The sequence below is a fragment of the Sesamum indicum genome, linkage group LG10, assembly GCF_000512975.1.
Source record: "Sesamum indicum cultivar Zhongzhi No. 13 linkage group LG10, S_indicum_v1.0, whole genome shotgun sequence".
Classification (NCBI taxonomy): domain Eukaryota; kingdom Viridiplantae; phylum Streptophyta; class Magnoliopsida; order Lamiales; family Pedaliaceae; genus Sesamum; species Sesamum indicum.
This window is the reverse complement of record NC_026154.1, coordinates 14,802,723-14,822,747: the sequence shown is the minus strand read 5'-3', so window position 1 is coordinate 14,822,747 and position 20,025 is coordinate 14,802,723. Positions and strand designations below refer to the sequence as shown.

The 20,025-nt window shown below is 36.1% G+C and overlaps 2 protein-coding genes across 4 annotated transcripts; one reads left to right on the top strand and one right to left on the bottom strand.

The window, feature by feature from the left end:
• On the top strand, nt 6,518-8,536 carry LOC105172597 (non-specific lipid-transfer protein-like protein At2g13820). The gene is made up of 3 exons (XM_011094111.2): nt 6,518-6,938; nt 7,327-7,353; nt 8,127-8,536. Exons 1-3 carry the CDS (start codon nt 6,596-6,598, stop codon nt 8,294-8,296), a joined length of 540 nt encoding a protein of 179 aa, XP_011092413.1. The 5' UTR covers nt 6,518-6,595; the 3' UTR covers nt 8,297-8,536.
• On the bottom strand, nt 11,876-18,857 carry LOC105172596 (sulfate transporter 1.3). 3 transcript variants are annotated; one of them, XM_011094109.2, is made up of 16 exons: nt 18,697-18,857; nt 18,509-18,604; nt 15,875-15,949; nt 15,404-15,749; nt 14,994-15,042; nt 14,707-14,911; nt 14,441-14,615; nt 14,274-14,339; nt 14,073-14,186; nt 13,868-13,984; nt 13,550-13,676; nt 13,183-13,468; nt 12,914-13,105; nt 12,676-12,761; nt 12,487-12,563; nt 11,876-12,373 (listed from the first exon to the last, which is right to left on the bottom strand). In XM_011094109.2, the coding sequence occupies exons 4-16, from the start codon at nt 15,725-15,727 to the stop codon at nt 12,236-12,238; spliced, it is 1,956 nt and encodes a 651-aa protein (XP_011092411.1). In that variant the 5' UTR covers nt 15,728-15,749; nt 15,875-15,949; nt 18,509-18,604; nt 18,697-18,857; the 3' UTR covers nt 11,876-12,235. The 3 variants fall into 3 exon arrangements, with proteins under 3 accessions (XP_011092411.1, XP_011092412.1, XP_020552962.1); XM_011094110.2 differs by lacking the exon at nt 15,875-15,949; XM_020697303.1 differs by lacking the exons at nt 15,875-15,949; nt 18,509-18,604; nt 18,697-18,857 and having other exon boundaries at nt 15,404-15,859.

Genomic DNA, 20,025 nt, shown 5'->3' with positions numbered 1-20,025 from the left:
TGTTTTATTTAAATATAAATTTTTAAAGTATTTAAGTAAAGTAAAATTATAAAACTTATAAAATATTAATTCACCAATTTAATATGGTAAAAAAATGACGAATTTTTGTCAAAGTTTAGAATGGAAAATTTAACAATCCTCAATTTTTTTAAAAAGAATAACGACTGTCTAACAAATATTTTCTCGTGACAATTAATTGTAAGAAGTTATTTATTGAATGATTGCTGATTATATTTATAATTTTTTAAATAATTAAAATATTTATAATTATAACAATATAAAAAATATGTATATTATAATTTACCCTTTATAAAATATTAAAGAAAAAAGAAAAGGTATAAATGGTTGGGCATCGTCTGGAAATTGACCAAATTTGAAAAGAAAAAGCTAAAAGCGGGTTTTAGCTCAAAAGCGGCGCGCGCCGCATAGAGTAACGGACAGAAAAAAGCGCAATTGGAGGAAGAGTAGGACAGGTGGCGTGACCCAACCAATCATTTCTCAACCTACAAATTAGCCTTTTACTCGCATTTCAAAACTCATTTAAATGGGACGTTTATTCTGGCGGAAAAGCGCCTTTTCGAAAAAGCAACACTACAGTGTTTGTTAGGAAATGGATCGGGTTAAGATGGATAACAGGTGGAATATGAAGGCAGTAAAAGACACACGAATTTGTTAACCCAGTTTGGATATAAATCCTACGTCTGGGGGCGATACCAAGCCAGGAGAAAACACTCAAAGAGGAGAAAAATTGAGGAGTACAACACACACACACTTGTATGCAAGTCTTCACCACACGTGAAAGACAACACTCACCCTCGTCTCAACTCTTTCTTTTCTCTCTACTCTATTCTACTTTGCTCTATTAAAACAATGCTAATAAGAGTAGTATATATAGCCATGACTTATCCTTTTTCCAACTCAACTTGGGATTTCTAAGTTGAATGAGGTTATCCTTCTCCAACTCAACTTTGAATCGGGTTATCCTTCTCCAACTCAACTTGGGAATTCTAAGTTGAATCAGGTTATCCTTTTCTTCTTCAAATCAATCTTCACAACTTAACAATCTCCCACTTGAAGATTGATTAGCTTTTCTCCACTTCTTTCTTGGTACCGCCGGGTTTGTCCACTCTAGTCATCAAGGCCAGTCGAAGCCGTACACAGCTTCAACTTCGCCATCGCAACCGCCTTGGTCAGCATGTCCGCAGGATTCTTTTCTCCTTGGATCTTCTCCAGCTGCAGTGCCTTCTTCTCCAGAAGTTGTCGGATGAAATGGTACTTGATCTCGATGTGCTTTGTCCGCGAATGGAACGCGGGATTCTTTGCCAGATGGATCGCACTCTGGCTATCGCTATGAAGAATCACATCTACCTGAGGTTTCCCTAATTCACCCAACAAGTGTTGCAGCCAAATGAGCTCCTTAGCTGCCTCAGTAACTGCCACGTACTCAGCTTCCGTCGTGGACAGTGTGACAACCTTCTGCAACTTTGAGACCCAGGATACGGCTGTACCGCCATATGTGAACACGTACCCTGTAGTGCTCCTCCTTTTGTCATAGTCACTCCCTGCAAAATCAGCGTCAACAAACCCAAACAAGGTAAGCTTGCCCTTACCAAACACCAATGCTCGGTCCTTAGTACCCCTCAGGTACCTAAGAATCCATTTCACAGCTTCCCAGTGCATCACTCCTGGATTGCTCATAAAACGGCTAACTACTCCCACTGCATGTGCTATATCCGGTCGAGTACAGATCATAGCATACATCAGGCTCCCAATTGCTGAGGCATACGGTGTGACTCTCATCTTTGCACGTTCGGAGTCAGTCTGGGGCGAATCACTGTTGGATAGTTTGAACTGATTTCCCAATGGCGTTCCAACCGGTTTTGCATTTTCCATCTTGAATCTGCATAATACCTTCTCAATATAATCAGATTGAGATAACCATAATTTACCAATACCTTTGTCCCTTGTGATTTTCATGCCCAATATCTGTCTTGCTTCGCCAAGATCTTTCATGTCAAACTTCCTCGATAACTGATCCTTGAGCCTATTGATCTCCTTGACATTTGATCCTGCTATCAACATGTCATCAACATACAGGAGTAGAATGATAAAAAACTCATCGAACCTCTTCACGTAGCAGCAATGATCAGCATTGCATCTAGAGAAACCTATCTCTAGCATGAAGTTGTCAAACTTCCTGTACCACTGCCGCGGAGCCTGTTTCAATCCATACAGGCTTTTCTTCAGGCGACACACCTGCTGATCATCTCCATTATACCCCTCTGGTTGTACCATGTATATCTCCTCCTCAAGATCCCCGTGTAGGAAGGCTGTCTTTACATCCATCTGTTGTAACTCCAAGTTCTCTGCCGCTACCATGCTCAACACAAGACGAATAGTAGTTAACTTGACAACAGGTGTAAAAACATCAGTAAAGTCAATACCGTATCTTTGTTGGAATCCCTTTACTACGAGTCTTGCCTTGTACCGCTTCTTCCCGTCTGATTCTTCCTTAACCCGATAGACCCATCTGTTCTGTAGGGCCTTCTTTCCTTTTGGGAGCTGACACAATTCCCATGTGTTGTTTTTCTTCAACGAGTTCATCTCGTCGTTCATCGCAAGCTCCCACTTGCTCTTGTGGACATCATTGACTGCCTCTGCGTAACATTCGGGTTCTCCACAATCAGACAAAAGCAAGTAATAAAGAGAGGGGGAGTACCTATCTGGGGCCCTTCTCAGCCTCGGTTCTCGACCCAGTGCCAAGGGTGTGCTGCTTTCAGTAATCGGTTCCTCCGATACTGGTTCTGGCTCTATCTCCGTTTGTTCGGTTTCGTCCGTCTGAACTCCCACTGAATCCGTATCTGCTGGTCTCATGATCCCGGAATTTGAAATATCGAGATCAACAAATTCCCTTTCCTTCTTGTCATCGTCCGGGCTTACCTTCCTGTCGTTGTACATTACATCCTCATTGAATATAACATTCCTACTACGAATTATTTTCCGGTTTTGATCATCCCAGAATCTATACCCAAATTCGTCAGTCCCATACCCAATGAATGTACATTTAATCGACTTAGCATCCAGCTTAGTCCGATCATCGTTCAAAATATAGGCTGAACAACCAAACGTACGTAAGAAAGAAAGATCCACTTTCTTACCACTCCATACCTCTTCTGGTATCCTGTTGTTCAACGGGACAGAAGGCCCTCGATTGATCAAGAAAGCAGCCGTGTTGACTGCATCTGCCCAAAACATCTTTGGTAGTCCGCTCTTCAATCGCATGCATCTCGCACGCTCATTCAGTGTTCTGTTCATCCTCTCAGCAACGCCATTTTGCTGAGGTGTCCCCGGGATTGTTTTCTGCATTCGGATTCCATGGTCGGCGCAGTAATTCTTGATACCTTCACTGTTGTACTCGCCACCGTTATCCGATCTGAGACATTTCACTTGTAGACCTGTCTCATTTTCCACTAGTGCCCTCCATCTCCTGAATGTATCAAAGGCATCAGATTTTCTTTTTAAGAAATACACCCATACCTTTCTAGTGGAGTCATCGACGAATGTCATGTAGTACGTTGATCCACCAAGAGATGACACTGGTGCTGGCCCCCACAAATCGGTGTGAACAAGCTCCAACTTTTCTTTCCTCGGAGTTCTTCCTGTGGTCAAGAAGCTCACCCGCTTCTGCTTTCCGAACACGCAGTGTTCACAATGACCCACCTCCACCGATTTTAACTCGGGCAACCGTCCTTTCGACTTCAGCACGTTCATTCCTTTCTCGCTCATGTGGCCCAAGCGATTGTGCCACAGGTTAGCCTGCGATACAGTTCCTGCAAAGGGGATGTTTGAACTGGATCCTCCCGCCATGTAGAGCGTTCCCGACTTTAGTCCTCGAGCCAAAGTCATTGCTCCCCGACTGATCTTCCACTTCGCGTCTCCAAACGTCGTGTGGAATCCATCACTATCCAGCTGTCCGACTGAGATCAAGTTCCTTTTCAGTCCTGGTATGTGTCTCACATCATGTAGGGTCCAGCATGACCCATTCGTTGATTTGATCCGCACATCTCCCTTTCCTACAATCTTGAGGGGTTTGTTATCTGCAAGATAAACTAAGCCAAAATCACCTGAGGTGTATGGCTCCATGATGTCTTTGTTGCTGCATGAGTGGAATGAGGCCCCTGAATCCACAACCCAATCATCGGAAGAACTGCTCACACTCAACAAGAGTGCATCCGTGATCTCCTCCGTCGCGGCATTCGCTGTTCGGCCCTCCTTTTCCTTCTTTGGCGCCCGACATTCGCTTTTCATGTGTCCGGGCTTCTCGCAGTTCCAGCACACCATCTCCTTCTTGCCCTTGTTCTTCCCCCTGGACCTTGACCTTGACCTTCCACGGTATTTACCCCGTGTGTCAGGTCTCCCTCTGGACTCTGTATGTAGTGCAGAGCCAGATGATCCACCCGTTTGCTTTCTACGGGTTTCCTCGTTCAACATCATGTCTCTGATGTTGTCGAACTTCATCTTCTCCTTCCCAGACGAAGTGCTCACTGAAGTAACAACCACATCCCAACTGTCAGGTAAAGATGAAAGCAAAATTAACGCTTTTACCTCATCGTCAAACACGATATCCACAGACGCCAGCTGTGTCGTGAGTTGGTTGAAGTCATTGAGGTGATCGGCCACCGACTTCCTCTCCTCCATCTGCAACCTGAATAGTTTTTTCATCAGCATAACCTTGTTCATTGCTGAGGGTTTCTCGTACATATCGGCAAGAGTCTGTAGAACTTCCTTCGTGCTCTTTGCTCCCTTCATAGGCGAGGCGACATTCCGAGAGAGCGACAGGATTATTGCGCTCATCGCCTTTCGATCGAGCACCTTCCATTCTTCATCACTCGTCTTCTCGGACTTCTCTGCAAGTGGTTCGTACAGGTCCTTCCCGTACAGGTAGGCCTCCATCTGCATACGCCAAAACCCAAAGTCGGAACCATTGAACCGTTCGACTGGAAACTTTCCCTCCATCTTAACTCCTTGAACCAGGCTCTGATACCAGTTGTTAGGAAATGGATCGGGTTAAGATGGATAACAGGTGGAATATGAAGGCAGTAAAAGACACACGAATTTGTTAACCCAGTTTGGATATAAATCCTACGTCTGGGGGCGATACCAAGCCAGGAGAAAACACTCAAAGAGGAGAAAAATTGAGGAGTACAACACACACACACTTGTATGCAAGTCTTCACCACACGTGAAAGACAACACTCACCCTCGTCTCAACTCTTTCTTTTCTCTCTACTCTATTCTACTTTGCTCTATTAAAACAATGCTAATAAGAGTAGTATATATAGCCATGACTTATCCTTTTTCCAACTCAACTTGGGATTTCTAAGTTGAATGAGGTTATCCTTCTCCAACTCAACTTTGAATCGGGTTATCCTTCTCCAACTCAACTTGGGAATTCTAAGTTGAATCAGGTTATCCTTTTCTTCTTCAAATCAATCTTCACAACTTAACAGTGTTGAGTGAGCCTGACCCCAGCAACATTACAAGGAAAAACATTACCCTTTACAAATAAATAAATTTACCTTTTACTATATTACCCTTACAAATAAATAAAATTACCTTTTACTATATATTTCAAACCCTTTTTAAATTGCACACAGAAAAACAAAAAAAAAAGAGGTCACATTTTGATTTTTTATCTTAACTTTAGCTTTAATAAATAAATACTTGCACACATATTTTCCATAGTATTTAGGAAGAAAGTGTAATTAAAGAATCCTATTTCATAAAAATCTCTTATGTTGTTAACATTAAATCCCCATTAATATTTAGATATCATTATTTCAAGTTCCCTTAGGATAAATTCAAAATACAAACAAGTTGCAGCCTGCGATCTGAACTGATAAATTTTAATTTTTCAATCTAGAGTTATTTAATTGCTATCTTGTATAATCAAAAAGTCGTAAAATGGGATTTATCTAACAAGAAAAAGTAAATAAAATAAAGGGCATGTTTGACTGTCAAGTTAAACATAGAAATAAATCATATGGTTTCATACCGTTACAAAAATAGAAAAATCAAATTAAAGGGCAAAAGTAATAATTACTTAGAAAAAAAACTATAATGGGGGGTACGGATATATAATTTTAAATAAAACAACCACTAAATCAATTTATTAGTATCTATGTCTTTTTGCATTTCTCAATTCCCAAATTCCTCCAACCCTAAAAATCATATCTTCAAAGGCAAAAATTCTTATCAAGTTCTATTTGATTTAATTATAATTACGAAATAAATATAATATATTTATTATATGATTGATTATTTTATTTAAATTATATATAAAATATATTATATTTATCATAGATATATATATATATATATATATAGAGGAGAACACCTCATTGAAGGACAGCCCTCCACTTGTCCCCCCACCCATTCCCATCATACCCCTCCACACACCTCTCTTTTTCCACCTCTGCCACTCTCCTTTATATATATATATAATATACAGCCATTACAATACTTAACATTCCCATCCGTCTCTCTCTCTCTCTCTCTCTGCACCTGCTTTTTGTATCGAGTGCAGGCGAATAAAATGGCGGTGGTGGGATTGAGACTTCCTATTCTCTGCATGATTTTTGGGCTTCTAGTCGCGGTGGGTTCAGCCGGGCATTCCGCGCCGGCGCCGGCGGTGGACTGCTCGAGTCTGGTACTGAACATGGCTGATTGTTTGTCGTTCGTGACGGCGGGAAGCACGACGAAGAAGCCGGAGGGAACGTGCTGTTCTGGGCTGAAAACTGTGCTTAAGACTGACGCCGAGTGTCTCTGCGAGGGGTTTAAGAACAGCGCCCAGTTGGGAGTTACGCTGAATGTCACCAAGGCCTTGACTCTGCCTTCCGCTTGCCATGTCTCTGCTCCCTCCGTCAGCAACTGTGGATGTAAGATTTTTCCTTTCAAAATTCCAATTCTTTTCAGAGTTTTTTGGGGTTGTTGATTTCTGCGTATATTTTAGTTTGCTGGAGAAATGCCACGCCGTAAATTTTCACTTCTGTTTAATGGCTTTCAATTTTTCCCCGTGGACCCATTTCTGCGGCGGACTTGAGATCAATGAGTTCTACATTTTTCTCTGTACTTCTTTGTTTATTCATAAATTATTGGCGGTGGGGTTTGGGATTTTTTCTTCTAATTAAATTTCCTTCTAGCATTTTCTTTGTTTTTATTTTTTGGGTACTCTGTATCTGTTCTTGTACAGATCCTAATTTCTCATCTTTCTGTATGTTGAATATAACCTGAGGTTCTTGTTTTTCCTGTTCTTTCTGTCAACAGTGAGCATTGGCACTGGTGCTGCCCCAGGTACATGCAGATCTATTCATTTCTGAGTTCTGACTAATTTTATCTCCATTTCATGTTTTCCTTCAAATTCTGATGTAGTTTTAGATAGAGATGATCATAACTAAGTTGGAATTATTGTGGGCTCGAGTTATAATTAAATTCTAAATCTATATTGAGCTACGTTGATGGTATATCATTTATGAGCATATCAAGGCATAGGTGCTGATATCTAATGTTGAAGATTTTGATCTGCAACCCATGCTCTAGTTGTCGCTCAAACTTCAATCTTTTAGTTGCGAGTCCTGAGAATTTAGTTTTTGGCTTCCGATTTTTAAGACCTTGTATGTTTAGATTGTTCATATTTCCTCTTAGTTTCAGGTAAGCAGTATTAATTTGATTAGCTGAAGGACCGACAATGATTTTCTTATAGAGATCATCGTATCGCGTACTTGCATTTGAGAATTGTTTAGTTTGTTGAGGAAAATTCTTGAAGTTGACAGTTGGTAACGATCACTCCCCAAACTTGATTATGAATTGTAGATGTCTGTAGTCCATCTTGATGTATCTCTATGTTTTTCTTGCCACGAATATTCTAACACACATGCATTCTTCTCTTGTAAGCTGATTCTTCATCCGTTGGAAGTTCTTATTTAGAGTTTGATCTAGTGTGTTGACTTTTCTTTTGAGTTTTGTTCTTGAGCATGAAATGTTCTTGGTTTTCCGTTGATCCTGTAAACTCAATATACATTACCATCCTCCCCCTAACCTGGTCATATAATATTGTCCTGCTATAGCTCTCTCGCCATTGGCACTAGCTCCAAGCACAGTTGCAGGGGCTCCAACGGCCACTATTGGAGCCAACGACGTTGCTCCAGCCCCAGCTCCAGGCAGCTCCGGCTCTTCTTCACTCACTTCCTCCATCGGGCTGCTCGTTCTTGCTGCTGTATCTTTTTCTTTATTCTAGGAGCACAGACGGCGGGAGCTCTTTCTGGGTATCGGTCATTTTCCGACCGACCATTGTGATGTTATATTTATAAATTGCCTGGAGCTTACTCGATCTGGCTAGACTTTTTTCAATGTGTTGAGACCAGGAAGGAAGGGGTACATAGGAGTTTGAGGTGGTTTGTTGTTAGTATGATATGAGAATTCTTATTGACTTGTGTTTCTTTTTTACTTATGATGATGCTTTCATTTGTCTATGCTACTGTTCTTGAGTGCTTCCATTTCAAATATAAGGTAATAATATGGATTAAAGATTGGTTTCTAACACTTGGGCAGACTAGGTTGAATATCCGGTTCAAGTACCGCATTTACTTGCCCAAATGCCGGCCGACAATTTGTCAGGCTGGCCTGATCTTGGGGAAGAAATCGGGCGTATTTAAGTGGGCCCTACCCGTTTTTTGATGAATTTTAAAATTAGTTATAATTTTTTTAAAAAAAATTATCATAATGACAAATATTTTTTTTATTATTTTAAAAATTATAAAATATCCTAATAAATATCTGTTTGTAACAGGGCATAGTAGGAATGTTATTTGTTAGGAATGTAGTAATTTAAAAAAAATATTTATAATTTTGTCAAATAACGAAAATGTATTTATAATTAAGGTAAATTTAGATTAACTCTTGTGATTTACCTTAATTTTATGTTGTTTTTATGTTCTTGTTAATTACATTGTTTGGCCATTAATGCCCTTTTTCAAGAATTAATACTTTATAATATTGTTTAATATGATGTTAATTTAGGGGTGGCAGATGAGTCGAGCCGGCTCGACTTTGAGTTCGAGCTCATATTTGGCTGTTCACTAGCTCGCGAGCGGTGAATATTTTTTTATTTTTTTATATATTTTTTTATTTTTGAATTTTTTATATATTTAATTTTATATTTAATATTTGATTAGTTTTATAATTAAAATTGAGCATATATTATAATTATTAATCAATATCATACATTTTATTTTGGATAGTAATAAATTATGGTATTTTTATTTATACATTTAATCTTTATATAAAATAAATTTAATCAACAATTTAGTAAATTATAATTTTTTTATAATTAAAATTATTATTTAATATGACATTATAAATTATATTTAATTTTTTATAATTTTTTTATAAACTTTATGTTATATTTTAATATATATTTGTTTTACGTTATATTTTTCTTAAATTGACAATTAATTCACTTATAATTTTTTATTATTTATAAATTTATGTCAAAATTTAGTAATTCCTATGAATTAAACTAAAAATTATAATAATAATAATAATAACAACAACAATAATAATGATGATGATGATGATGGTGGTGGTGGTTGAACAATTCTAATTATTATTTTATTATATATATAATGAGATTAAAATTAATCTAAAAATTATAATAATAATAATAATAACAACAACAATAATAATAATGATGATGATGATGATGGTAGTGGTTGAACAATTCTAATTATTATTTTATTATATATAATGAGATTAAAAAATTTAATCAATAAGTACGATATCTTAAAATTCGGGCACCTGATTCATACGAAATTTAAATACATACAAGACTGTGCCCATTAGATCATATCCGACGGTATGATTTAAAATTACATGGCTTGATTCAACGATATACCGTCTTGAATGATTACTCTTATGTTACGAGTACGATATCTCAACATCCGTATACCCAATAAATCTAAAACTTTACCAAATGTAAAAAATTTAATCAATAATTATGAAATTTTAAAATTCGGGCACCCGATTCATACGAAATTTAAATATATACAAGACTATCTCAACATCCGTATATCCAATAAATCTAAAACTTTACCAAATGTATTTTTTTGTAAGTTTTATCATATCTTACGGTCAGATCTGAATTTTGATGGCCCGATTAACCCATGTTTTTCAACAATGTAATATGATAGTTACATCAATGTTATACTAACATTTATAAATATATAAATTTTGCAAATTGTTAACATATATTAATACGAAATTTAAATATATACAAGACTGTGTCAATTAGATCATATCAGACGGTATGAACATAATTAACTATATTTATGTAAAATTTTATGATTCGATCTCATGATTTAAAGCAATAATAATAATAATAATAATAATGATTCGAGCTGTCGAGCTTGGCGAGCTCGCTCGAGAATACATTGTCGAGCTCGAGCTCGAGCTTGACCTCGGCCAGCTTGTCGAGCTCGAGCTCGAGCTCGAACTCGAAGATCCTGAGTCGAGCTCGACTCGTTGACAGGCCTAGATGTTATATCGATTCGTGGGCTGTTTAATTTTGATATCATGAGCAGTGGTAGGTGAATAGGGTGAGGGGTAATTTGAAAATATACAAATTTAATTCACATCTCAACCTCAAATTATGGCATAAAGTAAGCAATACAGCATTTATATCTATTATTTTATCAAAATACTGATGAATATATAATTATTTGCAGTACCTAAACCCCCATCACCCAAGTAAACGGACAACAAAAGCACGAAACAAATATTTTACAAGAAAATAAAAAAATATAAAAATTCCTCAGAAATTCAAAGTTTTTGGTGGAAAATTTACGAAAAATGAAAATCTTTTGAAGGAAACTAAATAATTTTGAAGCTGCCGTAGAACGGGAATTGTCATTCACAAAATTGGTAGTTGACTAAAATTGCGATAAATAATTATTATTAATTATAATTAAATAAAAATCAATGCAAAAAATCAGATTATCCGCAATGAAAATTATTTTGGTTATAGCTACCATGAAAAATATTGTTGTCGTGATAAATATTTTAATCACACTTACAAAAAATACAGTCAACAACCGTTATGTGCCCGTAACCTGATTATTTACTACGATTATTTATTTCTAATCAACCATGGTCAAATGTTAAATTTTTTCTAGTAATATAAGATATTGGATCATTTTTATTATTTTTTTTTTGAAAATACATTAGTAGTTCTAAATCAATCAATATACTATTTTTGCAATCTTGCACTGCATCATTAATTGCAAATTTAAAGATTCAATATATTGTTATTAAAAATGGGTTAAAATACCTACATTTATAAGACTCGAATTCACGATCTGATCTCAATCTCACCATTCGAGTAATGGATCATTTGTATGTTGGATCACTCTTGATGTGGGTGCAAATAGCCCATAATTATATTATGGTGCTGGGCTTAAGCACCTGGACGGGCCGCTATGTAAATTGTTTTGTCTCTTCAGAGACATTCAACAAAATTGGAATGATACAGAGAAAATTAGCACGAACCCTTGTGTAAGGATGCCATACATAAATATATACATAGATATATATATGATCGTGTACGAATTAATTTTCTTACTCACGCATAGGGACGTTGATTATTGCCAAAATCTGTAGTAATGTTATCTAAATGAGTTGTTCTTAGTACACATTAGAGATGTAAAAGTGAAATTCTTACAGGACAGATGACAATGTTCTATCTCTCGACCAGATTTGAATTCGTGATACTTAAACATATAATTTTAGGATTAATTTTATGATTGGACCATCGTGCTCGTGGTAACAAATCAAATTAGGGATACATTCAAAACCGTTAAGCTCAATACACAGAAATATAGCAACAGTGATCGACCAAGATCATTGTGGGAACATTGAAAACCAAACCATAAAGAGACAAAGGAGACAAGGGACGAAAAGATCGAAGAAACACGTACGAGAATACACACAGACAAACAGGATATATGTGGAGGTTTTGAACACTTATATGTGGTATATAGCTTTACAATGATGTATTCAATTAGTGTAAATCCCTTGAATTGTCACACTCAAAACTCGGTACGTCGTCTACTTGAGAGACCAACTGGTAAGTATAACGTTAATACGACGAGGAAACTGTGATTATTTGGATTGGAAAATGATGTCAGGGCTCCATCTTGGGTGCCAATGTCATGACAGCATCGGCTACGGTGAGGAAGATCTTGTCGTCTCCAACCGTGTTGGCGAAGTCCGATGTATGGAGCTTGTCCAGTACTATCTGCCCCGGATTTGCTAGAACCAGCTGAAACATGCGAGAACAAGAAAACTCAATGCAAAGGTTGTTAATAAGTGTATAGATATGATGTCCGAAACCTGATTTGGATAAAGATATTTGTTATTGAACGGTGTACTTACCTGTACATCTCTCTTCTGCAGATTCTTGTAGAGATCTTCTAAGGCATGGATCCCACTAGTGTCTATGTCAGTTACAGCTGAAACAAGAACAAAAGTTTAGCCTCATGATGAGTTAGTTTTTACACAGTACTTTTTGCCTTGAGACATGCATGTAAAAATTGAGGACAATGAGGATTTTAGCTTCCTTACGAGACATTTCGACTATCAAATACTGTATTCTCGGCCGTTCATTCGCTTTCTGCTCTTCCTCCTCATCAGCCAGCAACCTCAGTATCCTGGAAAAAAACAATTCTAGCTTCATTATTTCTGAGAAAACTATGTCATCAGTAGAAGCAAGTTACACTTGTTTTTGTTCTGTACATATCAGAAGTTTATCAAGAGATTGTCCTAAGTTTGGAGTGTAAATTGAAAATAAAGTTATTTATACCTCTCCCTGATGTAATTTGAGTTGGAAAAATAGATAGCAGAATCAACTCTCACAATCAGCACACCGGGAACCTTTGTCGCCTCGGGATATTGCTGAATGTTCCGATAAACTGTAGTCCTCGGTATCTTACCAAGAACTGCTGTCCGAGGCCGTGTAACTTGGAGAAGAATCTTGGCGAATGATATAGCGACCTGTTATGTCAAGAAACCGTTTGTAATTCAGGCTCGTATTCATATATTATATGTAACTTTTTCTCCAGCGTTTGCTACGCAATGAGGAGGCCGATCTCGACCGATGCAAAAACCACCCCAAAGAAGGCCCCCATGCAGGCAACAAAATCGAATTTATCGATCTTCCATATCAGAATCATCGCTTCATAGTCGAATAATCCCACCACAGCCGATATGATGATCGAGGCCAGAATGGTGTTCGGCGTGTACTTGAACAAAGGGGTAATCAGTTCCAATGTCAGGAGTACTACGATCGACATTACAATGTTTGAGACGGCAGTGTTGCATCCGGCCATGTAGTTCACAGCAGAGCGTGAAAATGATCCTATCAGGAAAACGTGTTTTCGTCAGAAGAAGGTGAAGGTAACAATATGCAATATACTTTGCAAAATGAGGTAATACCGACCCGTAGCAACGTAACAAGATGTCATTGAGCCGATGACGTTCATCGTGCCTAACGCTACCATTTCTTTGTTGCCATCCAAGTGGTAATCCTTCATTGCTGCAAAAGTTCTTCCAATTGCTACAGCTTCCTGTGGTACATTAAGTGAATAGGCCTTTTACTAGATTCATGTTTTAGTCAAGACAGGCTAACATTTGACACTATGTTTCACCTCTTTCTGACACTGTGGTACTTTTCCCATCCGTGGACGTTTAATTAGGTGAACCACGTAAATCTTGTGTCTCTAACTATATTGATATTGAGTAGAGGTTTGTGGCTTACCGTAAGTCCGATCATTCCAGCAATGGCACCGATTCTGAAACCTATGCCCACATAGCTGCCGGTGAAATGGATTTTATGCACAGACGGAGGATTGATGCCTCTTTCAATATGGTTCACCTTCAAACAGTGCAAACATGTCAGTTTCTCACAAGTTTAACAAATGACACTAGTCTTAGAATAAATTAGCTGCTGTTAAGGCACTCACAATTTGGACGCCTTTCTTGTCTGCATGAGTGATGAAGACAAAGAAGGTTGAAATGATGACTGAAATCAATGGAGCTATTGCAGGAACCCAGAACAGTTTCCTGTTCTTTTTCCCCTGCAGAGGGTATAAGTCTTACTTTCCGAGGAAATATAACTTAACAATCAGGACGAAAAGATCAGAACTAGCTGTAAGGATTCTTACAATGTACTTGGCAAGGAGCAGAAAGGCCAAGAATGACACTCCTATTACAACAGTCTCCCAGTTCCACTGCAACACAAATGAGATACATTAATTTAGCGTCGTAGATGAAAATGCATTTCGCATGTTTATTGTGGGAAAAGATGAGAAAAGAAGGTCGATGATCTTACGCCATGATGCACGTTAGTCCACACGGAACGCATAACAGAAACTATGTCGGTTTTCTTGGTGAACTTCTTCACACCAAGCAAGCCTTTGAGCTGTTGAAGGCTGATGGTGATGGCCGCTCCGGCCATAAAACCGACGACTGCCGCGTGAGACAGGAAGTCGATCAAGAAACCCAACCTGAGAGCGAATACTAATTAACCATAGCAAGAGAACGGCTACTAGTTGACCGTTTTAAGGCATATAACGATGAGAGAAAAGGTAAAAATACCTGAAGAAACCGAGCACAAACTGAGTGACTCCAGCAAAGAACGTAGCCGTAAACATAAGGCGCTGATACTCGGGTTTGTGCTTGGGATCAATCTCATTTTGAACCAAACTCCCTAGCAAGAGAGACACCACCGCCACCGGCCCAATGGCAATATCTCTTGAGCTCCCCATGATGGCATAAATCAGTGGTGGAACAAAACTGCTATCTGCAATCAAAACAAATAGGTTTCAAGGTGTTAAATTACTTACGATCAACGTACATTTATTCGACGATGTAACGAAGCTTACATAGTCCGAACTGTGGATCCAAGTTTGCAAGTTTTGCATATCCGATATCCTGCATGACGACGGACGTAATTAGAAACTGCAGAAATCAGTTGAGGGGGTGTTTGGCTAAACTTGTATAAAAAAGATCTTACAAGTAATATTTTCGAAACTTATAAGATGTTAGAGGTTATTTTGAGCATAAGATTGTACAGCTTATGAAGTATTAATAACGAATATTTTATAACTGATGCGAAAATGCTCTACAAAGCCTTATAAACTTTCAGACATTTATAAGATGTTTTAAAAAGTTCATCCAAACACGCTCTAAGAAACTCGTGGAGGGCTGCTGTGCTGGTCATCCAATCCGAAAAAAGAGAAAGAAGTAATTATAAACTCAAGGCAAATGCCATCTTGATCGAACTCCTGATTACCTGAGGAATGCAGAGGCTGGCGATGGTGAGTCCGGCGATGAGATCTCCTTTAAACATGTGAAGTTTGTACCGTCGTCCCCAATCAAGAATAGGGAAAACAGCCTGGATCCCGAGCAGCAACTTCCGTGATCTCGGTTGGTCCTTGAAGGGACGAAGAGGGTCATCGTGGAAGAACGTCTCCTTGAACATATACGTAAACTCCTTGAAAAGGCTTTGTTTGGGGGGCACTCCCACCTTGTGCACATAAGGCGCATTCTCAGTGTACCGGCGTGAAGAAGCTGCACTAGCAATATCAGTCTCGGTTGCGACGCGACCGCCACTCATCGTGGCTGCAGAATTCAATCACCTGAGACGAAGACGTAGCGAATGCAGATTGCAAGAGAGGAAGCTGTTAATTATTAGCTAGTGTGCAAGAAAAAATAAAGCAGAAGGGAGTGTATATGATGAGAATGTGCAACATGGTAGCTCAACTTATCGCTTAAATAAGCTGCAAGCAACTGAAGTCAACTGTATCGAATCAGCACGAACAAATGGGATATCATGAATCTGGATCAGAAACAAACTACATTCAGAATTCCCTTAAGAGGAAGCGTTTGGATATTAGCTAAGTTCATATTGTTGACAAAGAATTATTTTAGTGATGAATGATTGATGATTTTGCAGCTCTAGCACTAGATAAGGTTGGATTTATACATAAACTAGTAGAGATCATGAGTTGACTTTTAGTTTAGCTACTGACAACCTCAGATTGAAGTCTAAAATTGTATACTAGTCTACTACCTTTAATAATTCTCTTGCAGCTTATAATAAGCTGATTTTCCTTTTTAGGTTTTTAAGGGTTAGGTCGGATCAGATTCGTTGTAATTATTCAAACCGCATTACGCTCGGTAGAACCAAACTAATTATAAAACAGGTATGATACACTTGAATTGTACATCACACGACAAGTATATTGCACTGACCATATAATTGGTTCGAGACCAAACTCGATCTGAATTAGAATTTCTAGTCAAGAAACCTAACTTAATTGTCTTTTTTGATAAAAATACTCTTACAAGTATGGATATATACACATGCATTAACGTGTGAAAATGTATAAGCATAATTTTTTTATAAAAAGATTTGTTTTACTTTGAGAGTAAATATAGATTTTTATTCAACTCTTTTGCGAATATTAGTAAATTCGATTAATTTTAACCGACGGAGCGATCTATGTGTTAAACATTAACAAACATCACGACTAAATATAATTTTTCAAACCACATGAAGTTTGCCTGTAATTACGCAGAAAGATAATATAATTATGCCAATATTATATGATAACTCTCGTCATTTCATAATATACCCATATAAAGTGACGAGCTCTAATAGCCAGGTTAGGCAGTCGGTCATAAATAAGGTAAGTTGTGGTAGAAAAAGTGTGTTGTGCATCCCTCTAAGAAGGGCTGATATTCAACAAAATAAAGTATAAGGAGTAATGAGGAGACAGTTTCTAGTCTCCGCCCTCAGCCGATATTAGTGCCATTGACTCTTCTTCACGTTTCTCAATTCTCAGGCAGATAGAAAGCAACACCATCAATTAAATAATTATTGGATTTTTCTCAAGATAAAATATATCAAAATTAAAATTTTATGAAAAAATATTTGTTAGATGATTATTAATTTTAAAAAAATATTTATAATTTTTTAAATAACGAAAAATATTTGTAATTATATATGATAAATTTTAGAATATCCGTTGTAATTTATTCTCACATATGTATACATATAATTTATATATAATAAAAAGATACTGCAAAATGGCCCCAGTTCTGAAGAAAAAAGAGGAACAAATTAATTCAAAAGAATTAGATTTTTTTTCCTTTTCTTAATAAATAAAACATTTGATTTTTTCCCTTTTTTATTAGAAAGAATTTGAATTTTTCCTCTTGTAAAAATGTGTACCCCACAAACTTTTCGACGTGTACAAACTTTCTACGGTGAACCCAAAGCCTACTTTTGGACACATACATAAATATTAATAATTAATTGATATACACGTGAACAAGTTTATATATATATATATTATTAAGCATTGCAATAAAGCTGACCACGTAATCTATTTCTTTTTCATTTGTAATAAAATAAGTGATAGTAAAATTTGAACTCAAAATTTTTTATTTATTTTATATATGATACCTTGTTAATAAATGTTTTCAAGAATTTATAAGTTGTTACAATTTATTTTAAAAATAAATTTTTAAAGAATTTGAATAAAATAAAATTATAGGGTTTATAAAATATTAGTATTGATAGATAATTTTTCCCCAACAACTGAATACTTTCGTCGGTTAATATCATAGGAGATTGTGAAAATTTTCAAGAAAAGTTGGGAACGTCTTACTTTTATCTAAAAAAATTATTTAAATTATTTTTAGTGCTGTAAATGTAGGTGTGTTGCACTTTGTTCATATTTTTCACACATTTAGTCCTATATTACTTAATGATTAAATTAAGTTATTTGTATACAATACATTTAATCTTTTAATTTATCAAATTTGACACGTAGTCCTAGACATTGATGAGAATGCTAACTGAAAAAAGAAAAAAAAGAAAACGCGTATTTCTCACTTAAAATGTAATAATTTACAAAGATAGAAACCAATATGGTGCTTCAAAAAAATTGAAGGACTAGAAAATCTATTTTAGCAAAATATAGGGACTTAAAATGTAATTTATGTTTTAAAAAACTTATAAACTCATCCGAACAAACTCTAAATAATATTAACAATCTCCGGTTGAAAATATTAAATATAAAGAAAAAGAAGATATTTCACATTTAATATCTATAAATAAAATAAAAATGTAAACCAAAACAAAGAGAGAGAGAGAGAGAGAGAGAGAGGGGTTTTGTTTGAACTGGTATGATCATTTCTCATGGATGGAGGGTCCCTCCCAAATACCATTTACGTCTCAAAATTATTGGTTGGATTACAAGACTGAACTTATTACACGACAAGTATTATTATATAATTGTAATAATTATTACATGATTATAAGTATGTCAGTTTTTGAGATGATTAAGATTGGATGAGAGAAAAGAAGCAGAGAGTAGAATAGTGAAACCTGTGTGGTGAATGAGAAGACTATATATGCATATATGGAATGAAAGGCAGTGAGTTAGCTGTCTCCCTCCCTCCCTATTTGATCGTGCTCAGCTAGCTGCAACACAGACATATACAGGTCAACCACATGTACAGTTGTAACTGAGTGTTGATATGGCAAGAGTAGTAGTGAGAGTGGAGAGGAGATACTGGTTGGAGGAGGGATTTGCATGCGTCCAGGTTCAATGAATGCAACCGCCTTGAATTCTTCAGAGATCCATCGTCAACTCACTCTCATTTCTCTTCTCATCCACACTTGTAATTAATAATCCAGAGAGAGAGAGAGAGAGATGTGTCATGTGTATATGACAAATGGAGAGTGGTAGGAGAGACTATAGGGGAACCCCTATGAATTAAGTCTATTTTGTGGGACTAAATTTGCAATTTTTTCCTATCTCAACATTATCCCATTTCTTTCTTTTTGTTTTCTTCTTTCTCTTGATTGTATCCAATTGGATTCTAGTGTAATTTGATGTGATAACAAGAAGGGGTCATTCGGATTATGCAATTTCCATTTTTTTATTTTATTTAATATATATCAAGGATCTTTACATCGCTCCTCTTTGATAAAAAAGAATTATTTGACCTGTAAAAATTAATCGGGATGAATATGAATTTTTATTTATTTATTTTGTTAATATGAACAAATTTAATGAATATTGATGAATCTATTTATTAGGAGAAAACAAACATTAGCGAAAATTACAAAAATGTTTGAAAAAATAATTACACCAAACCTCATAAGAGAGCAGTGCAATTATTCCATGCGTGAAGATAATGAGGAGAGAGAACCTAATTAATTACTCTGTCATGTTTTTGTAAGTGATAATATTAAATGAATTTACATTTATCTATATATTTATATATATTTGTCAAAGTTAAAAATTAAGTACATCAAAGAAAAAATATTGTGTGAAATTAATTCCAATTTTTTGTCAAAGTTAAAAATTAAGTACATCAAAGAAAAAATATTGTGTGAAATTAATTCCAATTTCCATGCACCTATAGATGTTCTAATTATTCAATTTGACATATATATAAATCCATGGTTTTGAGAAAATGATATAATATAATTAATGATATATATACATAGTATATAAAAATAATTAATATTAATATAATATATATATATAAATTAGGAGGGTGCTATATATATATAGTGCAAGCTATTAATTTTATTTTCTTGATTTAGGTGTAAATGGTGCAATGAAATTGAAACAAGCTCATAATAATTGACTTTTTTAAATTTGCAATTAAATCATTCAGCTTCTAGCTTAGATAGGGTTTGGCGAGCTTATAAACTATTAAAAATATTTAAAAATTTATAAGATATGGAAAAGTATCTGACAAATTTTTTATTAAAAGAATTATAAAATCTAAAAATAAAATATTTTGAATTTATAAATTACTTTAGGAAAATTAAGGAGTTCCAAATTTATATTTACAATTGAACAAATTCTTATAATTTTGATTATATTA